Here is a 19639-nt window from a genome sequence, read left to right as displayed (position 1 = left end):
GGAGAAAGACGGACAATGAACAGTAATAGGAGGAATATTAAGGAAGAATATAGGTAAGTGGAGGAAGAATTTGAGGAAGAGAATGAGTCAGACAAAGAAGAGGTTGAGAAAGAGGAAGAAGAGGACGAAAAGAAAGAAGATTCCAGAAAGTAATACAGAGAAGAATATGAGGAGGAGGTGGATGCAGAGGTGGAGGAGCACGGACAGTGAATAGTATGAAGAGGAATAATAAGGAAGAATACAGGCAAGTGGAGGAGGACATGGAGGAGGATGTGATGGAGGAAGAAAAGGAAGAAGAATGCAAGAAAGAATATGAGGAGAAGAAGGAGTTGGACATTCAGGTGGAGGAAGAGTTGGAGTAGGAGGAAGACAGACAATGAAGAGTAGGAGGTGGAATACTTATAAGGAACTAAAGATAAGAGATGGAAAACTACAGGGATGAGAAAGAGACAGAGGAAGAATAGGTTGAAAAAGAGGAAGGACTAGGAGAATGAAGATTCCAGAAAGGAATACTGAGAAGAATATGAGGAGGCGGAGGAGGTGGTGGCGGAGGAGGAGGAGGACGGAGAATGAACAGTATGAAGAGGAATAATAAGGAAGAATACAGGTAAGAAGAGGAGGACAAGGAGGAGGATGAGATGGAGGAAAATGAGGACAAGGAGGAGGAAGAATCCAAGAAGGAATAGGAAAAGGAGAAGGAGGTGCAAGTGGAGGAGAAGGAGGAGGCAAGTAGGATGGAAGCAAACAATGAACAGTATGAGGAGGAATATTAAGGAGGAATACAGGTAAAGTGGAGGAAGAATACGTGGATGAGGATGAGACAGACAAAGAAGAAGCTGAGAAAGAGGAAGAAGAGGACGAGGAGAAAGAAGATTCCAGAAAGGAATACAAAAAATGTTATGAGGAGGAGGAGGAGGTGGAGGCAGAGGCAGAGGAGCACAGACAATGAACAGTATGAGGAGGAATAATAAGGACGAATAGAGGTAAGTGGAGGAGGACTAAGAGCAGGAGAAAGATGCGATGGAGGAAGAAGAGAAAGAGGAGGAAGAAGAATCTAAGAAGGAATATGAGGAGGAGGAGAAGGAGGTGGAGGAGGAGGAAGACAGACAACGAAGAATAAGAGGAGGAATACTTATAAGTAACTAAAGGTAAGAGGTGGAAAACTACAAGGATGAGAATGAGACAGAGGAAGAGGAGGTTGAAAAGGAGGAAGAAGAGGATGAGGAGAAAGAAAATTCTAGAAAGGAATACTGAGAAGAATATGAGGAGGATGAGGAGGTTGAGGTGGAGGAGCACGGACAGTGAACATTATGAGGAGGAATACTAAGGAGGAACACAGATAAGAGAAAGAAGGAATATGAGGAGGAGGAGGATACATACTAAGAAGAGATTGATAAAGATGAAAAACAGGACTGGGAGAAATGAAGATTCAGGAAAGGAATACTGAGAAGAGTATTAGAAGGCAGAGGAGATGGAGGTGGAGGTGCACGGGGAATGAAGAATATGAGGAGGACTACTAATGATCAATACAGGTAAGCAGAGCAGGATAAGGAGGAGGATGAGATGGAGGACGAAGAGAAAAAGGAGAAAGAAGAATACAAGAAGGAATATGAGGAGAAGGAGGAGGTGGAGGTTCTGATGGAGGAGGAGTCGGAGTGGGAGGAAGACAGACAATGAAGAGGAAGACGTGAAATACTAATAAAGAACTAAAGATAAGATGTGGAAAACTACGCGTATGAGAATGAGACAGAGGAAGAAGAGGTTGAAAAGGAGGAAGAGGACGAGTAGGATGAAGAATCCAGAAAGGCATCCAGGGAGGAATCTGAGGCAGAGGAGGAGGAGGAGGCATAGGAGGAGGAAGGACAATGAAGAGTATGAGGAAGAATAAGAAGGAAGAAAACAGGTAAGTGGAGGAGGACGAGGTGGAATATGTGGTGGAGGAAGAAGAGGAAGAAGAATCCAAGAAGGATTGCGAAAAGGAGGAGGTAGAGGGGGAGCAGAAGGAGGAGGTGAGGAGGACGAAGACAGACAATGAACAGTATGAGGAGGAATATTAAGGAGGAATACAGGTAAAGTGGAGGAAGAATACAGGAAGAGGATGAGACAGACAAAGAAGAGGTTGAGAAAGAGGAAGAAGAGGATGAGGAGAAAGAAGATTCCAAAAAGGAATACAGGGAGGAATATGAGGAAGAGAAGGATTAGGAGGCAGATTTGGAGGAGGACCGACAATGAACAGTATGAGGAGGAGGAGGAAGACAGACAATGAACAAGATGAGGAGGAATACTAAGGAGGAACACAGGTAAGAGAAAGAAGGAACATGAGGAGGAGTGAGAGACAGTGGAAGAAATGGTTGTGAAGCAGGGAGAAGAGGACGAGGAGAATGAAGATTCCAGAAAGGAATAGTGAGAAGAATATGAGGAGGTGGAGGAGGTGGAGGCGGAGTTGGAGGAGGACTGACAATGAACAGTATGAGGAGGAATAATAAGGAAGAATACAGGTAAGATGAAGAGGACGATGAAGAGGATGAGATGGAGGAAGAAAAGGAAGAGGAGGAAGAAATATCCAATACGGAATACGAGGAGGAGGAGGAGGTGGAGGAGGAGGAAGACAGAATATGAAGAATAAGAGGAGGAATACTAAGGAGGAACTAAATCCAAGAAAAGGAATGATATGATGATGAAAATAGTACAGAGGAAGAAGAGTTTGAGAATGAGGAAGAAGAGGACGAGAAGGAATTATCCAGAGAGTTATACAGGGAGGAATATGAGGAAGAATAAGAGGAGGAATCCAAGGAGGAACATAAGAAGGAACACAAGAAGTAATACGAGGAGAAGGAGGAATGCAAGGAGGAACTGAGAAGGAATATGAGGAGGATGAGGAATACTTGGAGGTGGAGGAGGAGGCGGAGGATAGACAATGAACAGTATGAGGAGGTATAGGCTGAGGAAGAAGATGAGAAAAAAAAGACGAAAGAAAAAACGGCGACGAAAGAAAAATCGGAGGAAGAAAAAACGGCGATGAAAGAAAAAACGGCGACGAAAGAAAAAACGGCGACGAAAAAAATGAAGGAGAAAGAAAAAACCGCGATGAGAGAAAAAACGAAGGAAAAAGAAAAAACGGCGACGAAAGAAAAAACGAAGGATAAAGAAAAAACGTCGACGAAAGAAAAAACGAAGGTGAAAGAAAAAACGGTGACGAAAGAAAGAACAACGATGAAAGAAAAAATGAAGGAGAAAGAAAAATGGCGACGAAAGAAAAAACGAAGGAGATTGAAAAAACGGCGACGAAAGAAAAAACGGCGACGAAAGAAAAAACAAAGTAGAAAGAAAAAGCCGAAGAAAGAAAAAACAGAGACGAAAGAAAAAAACGAAGGAGAAAGAAAAAACGAACGAGAAAGAAAAAACGAATGAGGAAGAAAAAACAGCGATGAAATAAAAAACGGCGACGAAAGAAAAAACGAAGGAGAAAGAAAAAACGAAGGAGGAAGAAAAAAAGGCGACAAAAGAAAAAACGGAGAAGAAAAAAAACAAAGGATAAAGAAAAAACGACGACGAAAGAAAAAACGACGAAAGAAAAAACAGAGGAGAAAGAAAATACGAATGAGAAAGAAAAAACGGCGACGAAAGAAAAAAAGGAGAAAGAAAAAACTGCGACCAAAGAAAAAATGGTGACAAAAGAAAAAACGGCGACGAAAGAAAAATCGGAGGAAGAAAAAACGGCGACAAAAGAAAAAACGGCGACAAATAAAAAAAATGGAGAAAGAAAAAAAGGCGACTAAAGAAAAGAAGAAAGAGAAAGAAAAAACAAAGGAGAAAGAAATAACAAAGGAGAAAGAAAAAAGGCGACGAAAGAAAAATCGAAGGAGAAAGAAAAAACGTTGACGAAAGAAAAAATGGCGATGAAAGAAAAAACGGTGACGAAAGAAAAAACGAAGGAGAAAGAAAAAACGGTGACGAAAGAAAAAACGGAGAAAGAAAAAACGGCGACAAAAAAAAACGCAAGAAAAAATGGCGATGAAAGAAAGAACGAAGGAGAAAGAAAAAATGGCGACGAAAGAAGAAACGAAGGAGAAAGAAAAAACGGCGATGAAAGAAACGAAGGAGAAAGAAAAAACGGCGACGAAAGAAAAAAGAGCGACGAAAGAAAAAAGGAAGGAGAATGAAAAAACGGCGACGAAAGAAAAAACGAAGAAGAAAGAAAAAATGGCGACGATAGAAAAAAAAAAGAAAGAAAAAATGCTGGAGAAAGAAAAAATGAAGGGAAAAAAAGGCGACAAAAGAAAAAACGAAGGAGAAAGAAAAAATGAAGGAGAAAGAAAAAAGGAGAATGGAAAAACGAAGGAGAAAGAAAAAAAGGCAAAGAAAAAACAAAGGAGAAAGAAAAAACGGCGACAAAAGAAAACATGAAGGAGAAAGAAAAAACGAAGGAGAAAGAAAAAACGTTGATGAAAGAAAAAACGGAGAAGAAAGAAAAAACAAAGTAGAAATAAAATACGACGAATAAAGAAAAAACGGCGATGAAAGAAAAAACGAAGGAGAAAGAAAAAACTGCGGTGAAAGAAAAAACAAAGGAGAAAGAAAAAACTGCGACGAAAGAAAAACAATGATGAAAGAAAAAACAAAGAAAAAAGAAAAATCTGCGAAGAAGAAAGAAAAATAGGCGACGAAAGAAAAAACGAAGGAGAAATAAAAAACGTCGACGAAAGAAAAAACGAAGGAGAAAGAAAACACGGAGACATAAGAAAAAACGAAGGTGAAAGACGAAACGGCGAAAAAAGAAAAAACGAAGGAGAAAGAAATAACAAAGGAGAAAGAAAAAACGGTGACGAAAGAAAAAACGGAGTAATATAAAACTGCGACGAAAGAAAAAACAAAGGAGAAAGAAAAAACGGTGACGAAAGAAAAAATGAAGGTGAAAGACGAAACGGCGACAAAAGAAAAAACGAAGGAGAAAGAAATAACAAAGGAGAAAGAAAAAATGGTGACGAAAGAAAAAACGAAGGAGAAAGAAAACACGGTGACATAAGAAAAAACGAAGGAGAAAGAAAAAACGGCAATGAAAGAAAAACTGAAGGAGAAAGAAAAAACGACGACGAAAGAAAAAACGAAGGAAAAAGAAAAAACGGCGATGAAAGAAAAAACGGATAAAGAAAAAATGGCGACGAAAGAAAGAACAACAACGAAAGAAAAAACGAAGAAGAAACAAAAACGGCGATGAAAGTAAAACGGCGACGAAAGAAAGAAGTAGAAAGAAAAATGCCGAATAAAGAAAAAACGGTGACGAAAGAAAAAACTAAGGAGAAAGTAAAAACGAATGAGAAAGAAAAAACGAATGAGGATGAAAAAACAGCGAAGAAAGAAAAATTGGTGACAAAAGAAAAAACGAAGGAGAAAGAAAATACGAAGGAGAAAAAAAAACAAAGAAAGAAAATATGACGACGAAAGAAATAACAAAGAAAGAAAAAACTGCGACGAAAGAAAAAACGGCGACGAAAGAAAACACGAAGGAGAAAGAAAAAACGGCAACAAAAAAAAAACGATGGAGAAAGATTAAATGGCGACGAAAGAAAAAACGAAGGAGAAAGAAAAAACGTAGACAAAAGGAAAAACGGAACAGAAAAAAAGAAGAAAAAATGACAACAAAAGAAAAAACAACGACGAAAGAAAAAACAGAGGAGAAAGAAAATACGAATGAGAAAGAAAAATGGCGACGAAAGAAAAAAAGGAGAAAGAAAAAACTGCGATGAAAGAAAAAACGGCGACGAAAGAAAAAAAGGAGAAAGAATAAACTGCGACGAAAGAAAAAACGGCATCGAAAGAAATATCGGAGGAAGAAAAAACGGCGAGGAAAGAAAAAACAAAGTAGAAAGAAAAAACAGAGGAGAAAGAAATAACAAAGGAGAATGAAAAAAGGCGATGAAAGTAATAACGGAGTAAGATAAAACGGCGACGAAAGATAAACCGAAGGAGAAAGAAAAAATGGCGACAAAAGAAAAAACGAAGGAGAAAGAAAAAACGGTGACGACAGAAAAAATGGCGACGAAAGAAAAAACGGCGACGAAAGAAAAAAACGAAGGAGAAAGAAAAAACAGCGACGAATGAAAAACCGAAGGAGAAAGAAAAAACGGCGACGGAAAAAATGAAGGAGATAGAAAATACGGCGACGAAAGAAAAAACGAAGGAGAAAGAAAAAAAGGCGACGAAAGAAAAAATGAAGGAGAAAGAAAAAAGGCGATGAAAGAAAAAACGAATGAGTATGAAAAAAAGGCGATGAAAGAAAAAAAGGAGAAAGAAAAAACGGCGACGAAACAAAAAACAGCGATGAAAGAAAAAATGGCAACTAAATAAAAACGGGAGAAAGAATAAAAGGCGACTAAAGAAAAGACGAAAGAGAAAGAAAAAACGAAGGAGAAAGAAATAACAAAGGAGAAAGAAAAAAGGCGACGAAAGAAAAAACGAAGGAGTAAGAAAAAACACCGACGAAAGAAAAAACGAAGGAGAAAGAAAAAAATGTTGACGAAAGAAAAAACGGCAATGAAAGAAAAAACGGCGACGAAAGAAAAAACGGAGAAAGAAAAAACGGCGACAAAAAAAGAACGCAAGAAAAAATGGCGACGAAAGAAAAAATGAAGGAGAAAATAATCGGAGATGAAAGAAAAAATGAAGGAGAAAGAAAAAATGGCGACGAAAGAAGAAACGAAGAAGAAAGAAAAAACGGCGACGAAAGAAAAAACGGCGACGAAAGAAAAATCGAAGGAGGAAGAAAAAACGGCGACGAAAGAAAAAACGAAGGAAAAAGAAAAAAATCGCGATGAAAGAAAAAAAGAAGGATAAAGACAAAACGGCGATGAAAGAAAAAACGACGAAAGAAAAAACAAAGGAGAAAGAAAAACGGCGACGAAAGAAAAAACGGCGACGAAAGAAAGAACGAAGGAGAAAGAAAAAACGGCGACGAAACAAAAACCGAAGGAGATTGAAAAAACGGCGACGAAAGAAAAAACGGCTAAGAAAGAAAAAACAAAGTAGAAAGAAAAATGCCGAAGAAAGAAAAAACAGAGACGAAAGAAAAAACGAAGGAGAAAGAAAAAACGAATGAGAAAGAAAAAACGAATGAGGAAGAAAAAACAGTGACGAAAGAAAAAACGGTGACGAAAGAAAAAACATAGGAGAAAGAAAATACGAATGAAAAAGAAAAAACGGCGACGAAAGAAAAAAGGAAGGAGAAAGAAAAAACGATGGAGAAAGATAAAACGGCGACGAAAGAAAAAACGAAGGAGAAAAAAAAACGGCGACAAAAGAAAAAACAAAGGAGAAAAAAAAAGGACAAAAATACCGACGACGAAAGTAAAAACAACGACGAAAGAAAAAACAGAGGAGAAAGAAAATACAAATGAGAAAGAAAAAACGGCGACGAAAGAAAAAAAGGAGGAAGAAAAAAAAGGCGACTAAAGAAAAGAAGAAAGAGAAAGAAAAAACAAAGGAGAAAGAAATAACAAAGGAGAAAGAAAAAAGGCTACGAAAGAAAAAACGGAGTAAGAAAAAACAACGACGAAAGAAAAAACGAAGGAGAAAGAAAAAACGGTGATGAAAGAAAAAACGTCGACAAAAGAAAAAACGGCAATAAAAAAAAACCGAAGGTGAAAGAAAAAACGGCGTCGAAAGAAAAAACGTTGAAAGAAAAAATGGCGAAGAAAGAAAAAACGGCGACGAAAGGAAAAAGGAAGTAGAAAGAAAAAACGGAGACGTAAGAAAAAACGAAGGAGAAAAAAAATGGCGAATAAATAAAAAACGGAGAAAGATAAAACGGCGATGAAAGAAAAAATGAAGGAGAAAGAAAAAGTGGTGACGAAAGAAAAAACGAAGCAGAAAGAAAAAATGACGATAGAAAAAACAAAGGAGGAAGAAAAAATGCCGAAGAAAGAAAAAATGAAGGGAAAAAAAGGCGACAAAAAAAAATCGAAGGAGAAAGAAAAAACGAAGGAGAAAGAAAAAAAGTAGGAGAATGGAAAAATGAAGGAGAAAGAAAGAACAAAGGAGGAAGAAAAAATGAAGTATGAAGAAAAATGGCGACGAAAGAAAAAACGAAGGGGAAAGAAAAAAACTGTGACAAAAAGAAAAACGGCAACGAAAGAAAAAACGAAGGAAAAAGAATAAACGGTGATGAAAGAAAAAACGAAGGAGAAAGAAAAACAACTACGAAAAAAACGGCGACGAAAGAAAAAACGGCGACAAATGAAAAAACGAAGGAGAAAGAAAAAATGGCGACGAAAGAAAAAACGAAGGAGAAAGAAAAAATGGCGACGAATGAAAAAACCAAGGAGAAAGAAAAAACAGCGAAGAAAGAAAAAACGTTGAAAGAAAAAATGAAGGAGAAAGAAAAAACGGCAACGAAAGAAAAAATGAAGGAAAAATAACGGCGACGAAAGAAAAATGAATGAGAAAGAAAAACGGCGAAGAAAGGAAAAACGAAAGAGAAAGAAAAAACGAAGGAGAAAGAAAAAACGGCGATGAAAGAAAAATTGGAGAAGAAAGAAAAAACAAAGGAGAAAGAAAATACAACGATGAAAGAAAAAACAAAGGAGAAAGAAAATATGAGAAAGAAAAAATGGCGAAGAAAGAAAGAGCAGCAACGAAAGAAAAAACGAAGGAGAAAAAAAAACGGCGACTAAAGAAAAAACGGCGATGAAAGAAAGAACGAAGGAGAAAGAAAAAACAGTGACGAAAGAAAACACGGCGACAAAACAAAAAACGAAGGAGATAGAAAAAACGGCGACGAGAGAAAAAACGGCTACGAAAGAAAAAACAAAGTAGAAAGAAATTGCCGAAGAAAGAAAAAACGACGAAAGAAAAAATGAAGGAGAAAGAAAAAACGAATGAGAAAGAAAAAACGAATGAGGATGAAAAAACAGCGAAGAAAGAAAAAATGGCGACGAAATAAAAAACGAAGGAGAAAGAAAAAACGAAGGAGAAAAAAAACAATGGAGAAAGAAAATATGACGACGAAAGAAAAAACGGCGACGAAAGAAAAAACGGCGATGAAAGAAAAAACGGCGACGAAAGAAAACACGAAGGAGAAAGAAAAAAGGCGACGAAAGAAAAAACGGAGAAAGAAAAAACGGCGATGAAAGAAAAAACGAAGGAGAAAGAAAAAACGAAGGAGAAAGAAAAATCAAAGACAAAAGAAAAACAACGACAAAAGAAAAAACAGAGGAGAAAGAAAATACGAATGAGAAAGAAAAAACGGCGACGAAAAAAAAATGAAGGTAAAAAAAAAGGCGACGAAAGAAAGAACGACGAAAGTAAAAACGAAGGAGAAAGAAAAACGGCGACGAAAGCAAAAACAGAGGCGAAAGAAAGAACGAAGGAGAAAGAAAAAACACTAACGAAAGAAAAAACGGCGACGAAAGAAAAAACGAAGGAGATTGAAAAAACGGCGACGAAAGAAAAAACGGCGATGAAAGAAAAAACGGCGACGAAAGTAAAAACGGCGTCGAAAGAAAAAACGGCGACGAAAGAAAAAACGGAGAAAGAAAAAACGGCGAATAAAGAAAAGACGAAAGAGAAAGAAAAAACGAAGGAGAAAGAAATAACAAAGGAGAAAGAAAAAAGGCGACGAAAGATAAAACAAAGGAGTAAGTAAAAACAACGAAGGAAAAAAAACGAAGGAGAAAGAAAAAACAGTGACGAAAGAAAAAACGAAGGAGAAAAAAAACGGCGACGAAAGAAAAAATGGCGACGAAAGTAAAAACGGCAACAAAAGAAAAAACGAAGGAGAAAGAAAAAACGGCGACAAAAAAAACGAAGGAGAAAGAAAAAATGGCGACGAAAGAAAAAACGAAGGAGAAAGAAAAATCGGCGACGAAAGAAAAAATGGAGAAAGATAAAACGTCGACGAAAGAAAAAGCGGCGACAAAAAAAAAACGAAGGATAAACAAAAAATGGCGACGAAAGAAAAAAGAAGGAGTAAGAAAAAATGGCGATGAAGGAGAAAGAAAAAACTAAGGAGAAATAAAAAACGTCGACGATGCAGAAAGAAAAAACTAAGGAGAAAGAAAATACGGCGACGAAGCAGAAAGAAAAAACTAAGGAGAAAGAAAAAACAGCGACGAAGCGGAAAGAAAAACGAAGGGGAAAGAAAAAACGGCGACGATGCAGAAAGAAAAAACGGCCTGTCCGGACAGGGACAGATGTTAAAAATGTGCTTTACACGGCAGTTGGGAAGAATGGCCCTACCTGGAGTCTCTGGCAGAAAGCACAAGGGGAGACTCGAGGTCAACCGCTGGGGTTTTGGAGTCGGGCCACTGATGCTACGTGGAGCAAGAGGGGTTGCACTAATTACTCAGCGGGCTCGAATAGGAAACCCTAATCGCCCAGGTATTGTGGAAGTGATCACAGACTGGCCAGAAGGCAAAGATTTTGGGATGTCACCAGAGGATGAGGAGGTAACACGGGCTGAAGAAGCCCCACCTTACAACAAACTGCCTGAGAATGAGAAGCAATATGCCCTTTTCACTGATGGCTCCTGTCGCCTTGTGGGAAGGCATTGAAGATGGAAAGCTGCTGTATGGAGTCCCACAAGACGAGTAGCAGAAGCCACTGAAGGAAAAGGTTAATCAAGCCAGTTATCTGAGGTGAAGGCCATTCAGTTAGCCCTGGACATTGCTGAGAGAGAAAAGTGGCCAATCCCCTACCTTTATACTGATTCATGGATGGTAGCTAATGCACTGTGGGGGTGGTTGCAGCAGTGAAAAAAGAACAACTGGCAGCGTAGAGGCAAACCCATATGGGCTGCTGACTTATGGCAAGATATTGCTGCCCGGTTAGAGAAGCTTGTTGCAAAGGTACGTCATGTTGACGCCCATGTACCTAAGAGTTGGGCCGTAGAGGAACATCAAAACAACCATCAGGCAGATCAGGCTGCTAGCATTGAAGTGGCTCAGGTAGATCTAGACTGGCAACGTAAAGGTGAATTATTCATAGCTCGATGGGCTCATGATTCCTCAGGTCATCAAGGGAGAGATGCAACATATAGATGGGCTCAGGATCGAGGGGTGGACTTAACCATGGATGCTATTGCACAAGTTATCCATGAGTGTGAGACGTGTGCCACAATCAAGCAAGCTAAGAGGTTAAAGCCACTTTGGTATGGAGGAAGGTGGATGAAATATAAATATGGGGAGGCCTGGCAGATTGATTACATCACCCTCCCACGAACCCGCCATGGCAAACGTTACGTGCTTACGATGGGGTAGGCAACCACCAGCTGGCTACAAACATATCCCGTACCACATGCCACTGCCCGGAATACAATCCTGGGTCTGGAAAGGCAAGTCCTATGGCGACACGGCACTCCAGAAAGAATCGAGTCAGACAACGGGACTCATTTCCGAAACGCTGTCATAGACACCTGGGCCAAAGAGCATGGCATTGAGTGGGTGTACCACATTCCTTATCATGCACCAGCCTCTGGGAAAATTGAACGATATAATGGACTCTTAAAGACTACCCTGAAAGCGATGGGTGGTGGAACATTCAAACATTGGGATACACATTTAGCCAAAGCCACGTGGTTGGTTAACTCTAGGGGATCCACCAATCGGGCTGGTCCTGCCCAGTCAAAATTTCTACGTACTGTAGAAGGAGACAGAGTCCCAGTGGTGCATATGAAGAGTATATTAGGGAAGACGGTTTGGGTCATCCCTGCTTCAGGCAAAGGTAAACCCATGTCTGGGATTGGTTTTGCTCAAGGACCTGGCTGTACTTGGTGGGTAATGCAGAGGGATGGAGAAGTTTGATGTGTACCTCAGAGGGATTTGATTCCCTCCCCAAACCCCCTTCCTTTTAAGGAATAAGTGATTTTGTGGTGCTTGGCTCTCAGCTGGGGCAAAACCACAACATACAGGTACAGCGGAAGATGCATATTTCTTCTGCTACCATCAATACCAATCCTGGAAATTCCCAAGTAGTCAAGTGATTCAAGCGATCAGTGCTCTGTCACCCTCACAGTTAAAAGAGAACAAATGTGTCCCTTTCTATGCAGACATAATGCAAAGAGAGCACAGCTCGTCATTGCACAGTCTGGGTCACACAAGACTTTGAGAACCTTAATTTCTAATGGGATGAATGTGGACCATGATATTATAGCTTAGACAAAAAGAATTAAAAAGAAACAAACAACTAAAATCCCTACTAAATCAGACTAGTTCTAACATGTTCTGTAGTCAGCAAAATGCAGAAGAAGATAAGGAGTTTGTTGTTATTTAGAAATAACCAGTCATCAGTTTCCACGTGGCATTCTTAAGCTCCTGGTTCCTCATGCTGTAGATGAGGGGGTTCACTGCTGGTGGAAACACCGAGTAAAGAAATGCCACTACCAGGTCCAGAAATAGTGAGGAGATGGAGGGGGACTTCAGGTAGGAAAACCCTGCAGTGCTAACAAACAGGAAGACCACGACCAAGTGAGGGAGGCAGGTGGAAAAAGCTTTGTGCTGTCCCTGCTGTGATAGATGAGCCTTTGTTCAGTAAACCACATGTACCTTGAAACAGGTTGTAACATTCTGATTTTGTAAGAATGATTGTGTAACGTATATTGTTAGTTGCTAACGAAGCATAGAACTGAGTTATAGGTCACTTAGAAGTGGAAACCATAGGAATTAAGTAGCCAATGAATGAGCTTGCTGTTAAAGATGACCAAATATGGGAGAGGGGTCAACTAAGGGACAAGTGAGGAAGAGGAGCAACTTCATCCCATCGACCACTAGAAGGTAGAAGACGACCCCCTAACAACAACTGGCGCATGTGCAGAAGAAGCCTCAGTGAAACAATCGGGACCCGGAACTAAAGGACTATAAAACCCTGAATTGGGAGAGGGACGGTGCGTGCCGTTGGTAGAGCTGAGACTCTCCGGCCGCCCAGCGCTGTTTGCTTAATTGCCGCCTGCCAAATTAATAAAATTAAGTTTGTAACTGAATTAACTGGTTTCCGACTGGTGACTGGGAAACCCACGATAACAATTTGGTGCCGTGACTCGGATGGAGAACAACCGGACGTGAGCCTCTGAGCAGGGAGGCGCCCCGCTGTATCAGCGGCCCTGCCAGAGGATCCGCTCGGCTCTCCACCGACGAACCGAAATTCTCAGCAATAAGCACAGGAAAGCCGGCAAAGCCCCTTAATCTTTGTGCACGAAGCCCCGGACGAAGACGCAGGACGCGTGAGTACAGGCCAGTTTACCGTTCGGTTGGGGCCAGGATTCCCGGGGTGGGAGAGGTACGAACCCCGAGAGGTGAGTAAGAGTACAGACCCTGGATGATGGGACAGAGGAAAAGCAGGCCCACTGTCACCATGGGTGGGGGAGATCCTGTGAATCTTTCCCCAGTACCCCCGAGTAGTCCATTGGGACTGATGATTAAGTACTGGGATGCTCACCCTTCTAGGCGGGTAAGAGTAAAGTAAAGATGATACATTAATGTATGGAAGTCTGGGCAGGACAACCCATAAGGGGTGAATCTGTTCGCTGGCCCAGGTTTGGTTCCTTTGAGGATTGGGTATGTCAAGCTCTAAATTTGTGTGTAAATGAAAAGGAACCCTTTAGTTTAGAAGAAAGTGAATATGCAGCCCTTTGGGTAATTTCTGAAACAAGGGCAAATTTATACCCTTTAAGTGAAAGAGAACCCTTTACGAGAAGTGGCAATGGGGGGATGAGAAAATGTTTAAAGAAGACTAGGGGTGTCAAGAACTTTATTTGCTGGGGATAAGGAGTAAGACAGAGCCCCTGGTAAAACTGAAAGTATGTCCCCAGCAGTAAGAAATTGAGTTCCTTGTGGACTCAGGGACGGAAAGATCCACCATCCAAAGTTTACCCCCGGGGATGTAAAATTTCCTCGGAGACAGTACAGGTAATTGGCGCAAAAGGGGAACCCTTTGCGGTACCCGTGGTCAAGGAAATATTATTTGAAAGCAACTCCAAAATTGGCTTAGAGTCATTGTTGCTGGTGCCTGAAGCCGACTATAATTTACTGAGACGAGACTTAATGGTTAAACTAGGAATTTCTTTGGAAATAAATAAAAAAACCAATTACGAGTTAAATTACGCTCCCTTAAAGTCGAAGACGAAAAGCAAATTAACCCTGAGGTATGGTATACCCCAGAGACCACGGGAAGATTAAATATTAAACCTTTTGTGATTGTGATTAAGGACCCTGAGGTCCCGGTACAAATTAAACAATGCCCACTACCTGAGGAGGGTAGGAGGGGATTGGAACCAGAAATTAAAAGACTAACAACTTTTACGGGAATATGAGCCGGGCCAAGGAGTAACCCTCGTCCAGTCTGTGGACGACTTGTTGTTGGTCGGAGAACATGAGGAAACAATTAGACGGGAGAGTATTAAACTTTTAAACTTTTTAGCTTTACAGGGTTTAAAGGTGTTTAAACAAAAATTACAGTCTGTAGAAGAAGTAGCAAAGTACCTAGGACACAGACTCAGTAAAGGAACTAAGAAATTGGATCGTGAAAGGGTTAATGGAATACTCTCTATGCCTCTGCCCAGAAATAAATGACAAGTGTAACAATTATTGGGACTTTTTGGGTATTGTAGGCAATGGGTTGAGAATTTTAGTGGAAAAGCAAAATTTTTATATGCTAAATTAGCTCACGATGGGTTGCTAAAGTGGACTCCAGAGGATGGAGAAAAATTGGAAACACTTAAGAGGGAATTGACAAATGCCCCCATGCTCAGTTTACCCGACTTGCAGAGACCCTTTTTATTATTTGTTAATACAGAGGGAGGTGTCGCATACGGGGTATTGGCTCAGGAGTGGGCAGGAAGCAAAAACCTATAGCCTATCAAACTATTAGACCCGATTAGTAGGGGATGGCCCATTTGTCTGCAAATAATAGCAGCCACGGCACTATTGGTGGAGGAAGCTCTCAAAATTACCTTTGGAGGAGATTGAAAGTAATCTCCCCACAGAACATCAGGGGAGTATTACAACAAAAAAAAAAGCAGACAAATGGATATTAATTGCTTCTCCAACGTTGTCTCTAGAAACTACCTCTCTGCAGAATCCGGCCCAATTTTTATATCTGGAACCATATTCACAGACTCAAAATATGCTTTTGGAATAGCTTATACATTTAGAAGATTTGGGAATAGAGAGGGTTAACAAATTTACAAGGAAAAGACTAATTCATCAAGAGCTTACAAGCCATAAGGGGCCTTAAGAAAATTGCAGTGGTACGCTTGAGGGGACACCAGAAAGGGTTAACCCCGCAAATAAGAGCAAATAATTTAGCTGACTAAGAAGCTAAAAGAGCTGCTTTACTAATTCTGGAGACTAGGGACACAGATATATCGGATAAGAGGCAGAAAGAACTAAATCCACAGGTACCGAAATTCATACCAGAGGAGTAAGAAAAACTAATAACGATGGGAATACAAAAGAATAGTTCAGGAACCTGAGAATTACCTGACAGCCAAGAGGTTTTTCCTAAAACAATGGCCCTCAAAATTTTACAAAGAATACACAGCGGTACACACTGGGGCACTCAAGCCTTAATTGACCAATTTGTAATTAAGTATATGTGCATTGGTTTATATGATCTGGCTAAGCAAATTTTAAGGGGATGTATAACGTGTCAAAGGGTCAATAGACAATATCTAAGAAAAAATAAAGCAGCTGAATCCTGTAGTTTCACAAAATGTTTTAACTAGTTTTTTTAACAGTACTGCTGCCTACAACAATAGTTTTCCTCCTCCCAGGCACTGTGCCCCTCCCCTGTGCTGGCATCTTGCTGGTGCCAGTGTATCTGCGGGGTGGACCTGGCCAGGGAGATCACAGAGTTACAGCTGCGTGGTGGTGTGCTGACTTAGCAGGCAGTTCAGCTGCTTCCCCTGGCTGGTTCACCAAGCAAGCATGGAAGCTGCTTGCACTGGCTGGAGGGAAGCACAAGATGCACATGGAAAAAGCAGGAGGAAGAATCCTGGCCCATAGACCCTTTTCTAATACACAAATTGATTTTACCGATTCGACAACACGAACCACAGCCTGGGTGGAGGTTAAAATATTATTAGAAAAAAAAAAAAATTAATTACTCCCCGATGTGGGATTGTTGAAACTGTAGATTTGGAATTGAGTGGCAACACCACACACCATGGCACTCACAAAGTTCTGGCAGAGTTGAAAGAATGAATGGAGAAATTAAAAAACAATTAACAAAATTAAAATTGGAAACAGGGATGTCCTGGATTAGGTGTTGACCATTGGCTCTATTAAATATCTAAACACAGCCGAGAACTGATGTGGGTGTTTCTCCCTTTGAAATGTTATATGGGATGTCATATGACATGAGTAACCCGGGGAATCATCCGCGATTGGAGGATTCCCTAGTAGAGGCTTACAAAACACAACTAATGGCAAGAAGAAAGGAGTTAATAAGAAAAGGAATATTGGCACAACGCCCGCCCCCTCCTTGGATATGGTGATACACAAGATACAACCGGGTGACAAAGTCCTGATAAAGACTTGGAAAGAAACTTCTTTAACACCTCAAAGGGAGGGACCTTTTCTTGTCTTACTTACAGCAGATACAGCCATTAGATCTGCTGAGTGTGGATGGACACATGCCAGTCGAGTGAAGGGACCTATTTCGGATTCAACATTGCAAGAGCCATCCTGGAAGGTCATCAATTCCCCTGGAAGTCTCAGAATGACCCTAAAGAGATCTTAAACACCGATGTTCTTATACAGATAAGTGATGAAGGAGAAACTTGTAACTCTAAGTGTGTAAAGACTTTACAGTTAAGTGTGGAGTCAAACGTTGTAATTGTTATCCTTTTGTGTGTTTTATTTGTAAAACCTGCCAAGGACGGTTGTGGTCTCATTGTTAGGAAGGAACCCCTCCTAGGGGAATTTATGGGAATAATTACACACAAAAATTGAAATTGACACAAGAAATATTTGAGTATAAAACAGCTGAAGGGGAAATTGAAAAATGGTCACCACAGTGGTGGAATATATATAGGTTACCAGAATATTATTGTTTCCACCCAAACGAGCCTGTTCCTCTTTCAATAACTCTTGTCCAGGTGTGTTGCCGGAGAGACCTAAGTGGAGTATGGTGCAGCTCCCCAGAGTAAAACGAATAACTGGGAGAAATTCAAACAAAGGTGCGCTAAGAGAAAAATCTCGGAGCCTCCTGAAGAATACCCCTGCTGCCGGGAAGATGGAACACCCCGTGACTCGAAGCAACCGAGCCGACGGGCGAGGCAGAGGTGTAAAAACTGTGGAGGACGGAACCCCGAGATCAGAGTAATGCACAAGCCTCGGAGGAGCTGCCCTAGTGCAAATCCCGGCTTAACACTGCCTCAGGAACACACCCACCTAGGAAAAGAAAAAGGGGGGCTAGAGGGCAATAAATGGGATCAAGAAAAACCTTGTAGGAAATCAGAATACCACCACCCATCCTGGCTGATTATTTTAATTATTGTATGTATCTGGGGCAATTAATTAGACCATGTCAAGGATCCTTGTTAGGTGGGAGGATTCAAAGGTCCTTAAAGTTAATGTTAACGGAAAAATCCCTAAGATCACGATCTGAGGTGGTGTTACAGAACAGGAGAGGTTTAGATCTCCTATTTTTAAAACAAGGGGGACTTTGTATAGCCTTAGGAGAAGAGTGTTGCTTCTATGCTGACCACACCAGGATAGTCCGTGATTCATTAGCTAAGGTACGAGAAAGGCTGGAACAAAGAAAAAGAGAAAGAGAATCTCAAGCTCCTTGGTATGAAAATTGGTTCAAGGGATCACCCTGGCTTACTATCTTGTTGTCAACTATTGCTGGACCAGTAATTATCCTTATCCTTATATTGACCGTTGGACCATGTGTGTTAAATAAAATAGTATCTTTGATCCAACAGAGAATAGATCGAATTGAAATCCTTACTATTCAAACCATAGAATCAGCAAACAGGTGATTAAAGAAAAGGGGTGGAATTGTTATGAACGTTTGCTGATTCTTCCGATAATAGTTGAAAATAGTACGAGGTTTGGATGAATGATCATAAACGGAATGCTTTAGAAGCTTTTCTGCTTGCCTAGACTCGAACAAAATAAACTGCAGGAGGAGGGAATGATTCTTTTTATGCTTGTACGAGTTAAAACAAAGGTAAAATAGTTTAAAGTTAATATTAAGCTTATTTTGTATTATGCTTTGCTTATGGAACGGAACGAGCATTAAGAGGAAGAGAAAGAAGACGAGGCTAATTTGGAAAACATCCTATAAAAAGTCTGTGACCACACTAGTGTGTCGAAAGACATCTTAAACCAGGGTCACCGATGAGGAAGAATGAAAAAGTCTGTTTAATGATTGGACAAGAAGACGAAGACAAATCATATATGAACTTTGCTTGACTAATCACAAAAATTAATAGATAACTGGAAAATAAATTGCTTTGTTTATTAAAGAGTATAAATACTTGTATCCTACCGCTCTACGGCGCGGAGTGGTGAGACTTAGGTCTCCTCCCGCCCAGCGCTGTTTCTTTCTCTCTGAATAAACTGCTGCTAACCACACTCCCAGCGTGAGTGTCTCGTTTGTCGATAACAATTTTGGTGCCGTGACTCGGATCTGGTAATTGATCACCAGATACTTCTACGGGAGGCGCCCCACTCTATTTTGAGTGGCCCGAGGGAGGTTTTTGGGTGATCAGTCCCGGATTTTCCGAACGGCAGAGAGAAAGAAAGAAAAATCTGATATCCGTGCACGAAGAATACCGGACGAAGAAGCTCACCAGACGTTGTGGGCTTTCGGACTTCCAGTACAGTGGTCCTACGGTTCCGGTTTTTACCGAAGGTACTGGTAAGTCATTGCGTTCAGAGGTATTCTTAAAAATGGGCCAGGGGAACAGTAAAACTAAACTAACCCCCGATTCCAAGGTTCCCCCGGAAAGTCCGTTAGGACTGATGATACGTCATTGGGGAGAATCTTCTATGAGAAAAGGAAAATCTAAGGAGAAAATGATTCATTATTGTGTAAATATATGGGGAGAAAAAGAAATTGGCAAAAATATTTTTTGGCCCCGATTTGGTTCCTTTGAGGATTGGGTATGTCAAGCTCTAAATTTGAGTGTCAATGAAAAGGAATCCTTTAGTTTAGAAGAAAGTGAATATGCAGCCCTTTGGATAATTTCTGAAACAAGGGCAAATTTATACCCTTTAAGTGAAAAAGAGAACCCCTTACGAGAAGTGGCAATGGGGGGATGAGAAAATGTTTAAAGAAGACTAGGGGTGTCAAGAACTTTATTTGCTGGGGATAAGGAGTAAGACAGAGCCCCTGGTAAAACTGAAAGTATGTCCCCAGCAGTAAGAAATTGAGTTCCTCGTGGACTCAGGGATGGAAAGATCCACCATCTAAAGTTTACCCACAGGGATGTAAAATTTCCTCAGAGACAGTACAGGTAATTGGTACCCTTTGCGGTACCCATGGTCAAGGAAATATTTGAAAGCAACTCCAAAATTGGCTTAGAATCATTGTTGCTGGTGCCTGAAGCCGACTATAATTTACTGAGACGAGACTTAATGGTTAAACTAGGAATTTCTTTGGAAATAAATAAAAAACCAATTACGAGTTAAATTATGCT

General features: G+C 40.4%; 1 protein-coding gene across 1 annotated transcript in view; it reads right to left on the bottom strand.

The window, feature by feature from the left end:
* Nucleotides 1-19639, bottom strand: part of LOC311201128 (uncharacterized protein) — a gene marked incomplete at both ends in the record, with an annotated part of 149172 nt that overhangs the window by 7533 nt on the left and 122000 nt on the right. Inside the window, 3 exons of the mRNA XM_084275431.1 lie at nucleotides 8121-8193; nucleotides 8231-9998; nucleotides 18774-18855. Of these exons, the coding sequence (XP_084131557.1) occupies nucleotides 8121-8193; nucleotides 8231-9998; nucleotides 18774-18855 (1923 nt within the window). The remainder of the gene's footprint in view (nucleotides 1-8120; nucleotides 8194-8230; nucleotides 9999-18773; nucleotides 18856-19639) is intronic.

The sequence above is a fragment of the Gallinula chloropus genome (genome assembly GCF_964237585.1).
Source record: "Gallinula chloropus genome assembly, chromosome: 26".
Classification (NCBI taxonomy): domain Eukaryota; kingdom Metazoa; phylum Chordata; class Aves; order Gruiformes; family Rallidae; genus Gallinula; species Gallinula chloropus.
The sequence above is the reverse complement of the archived record's forward strand: the minus strand, read 5'-3'. Positions and strand labels throughout refer to the sequence as shown.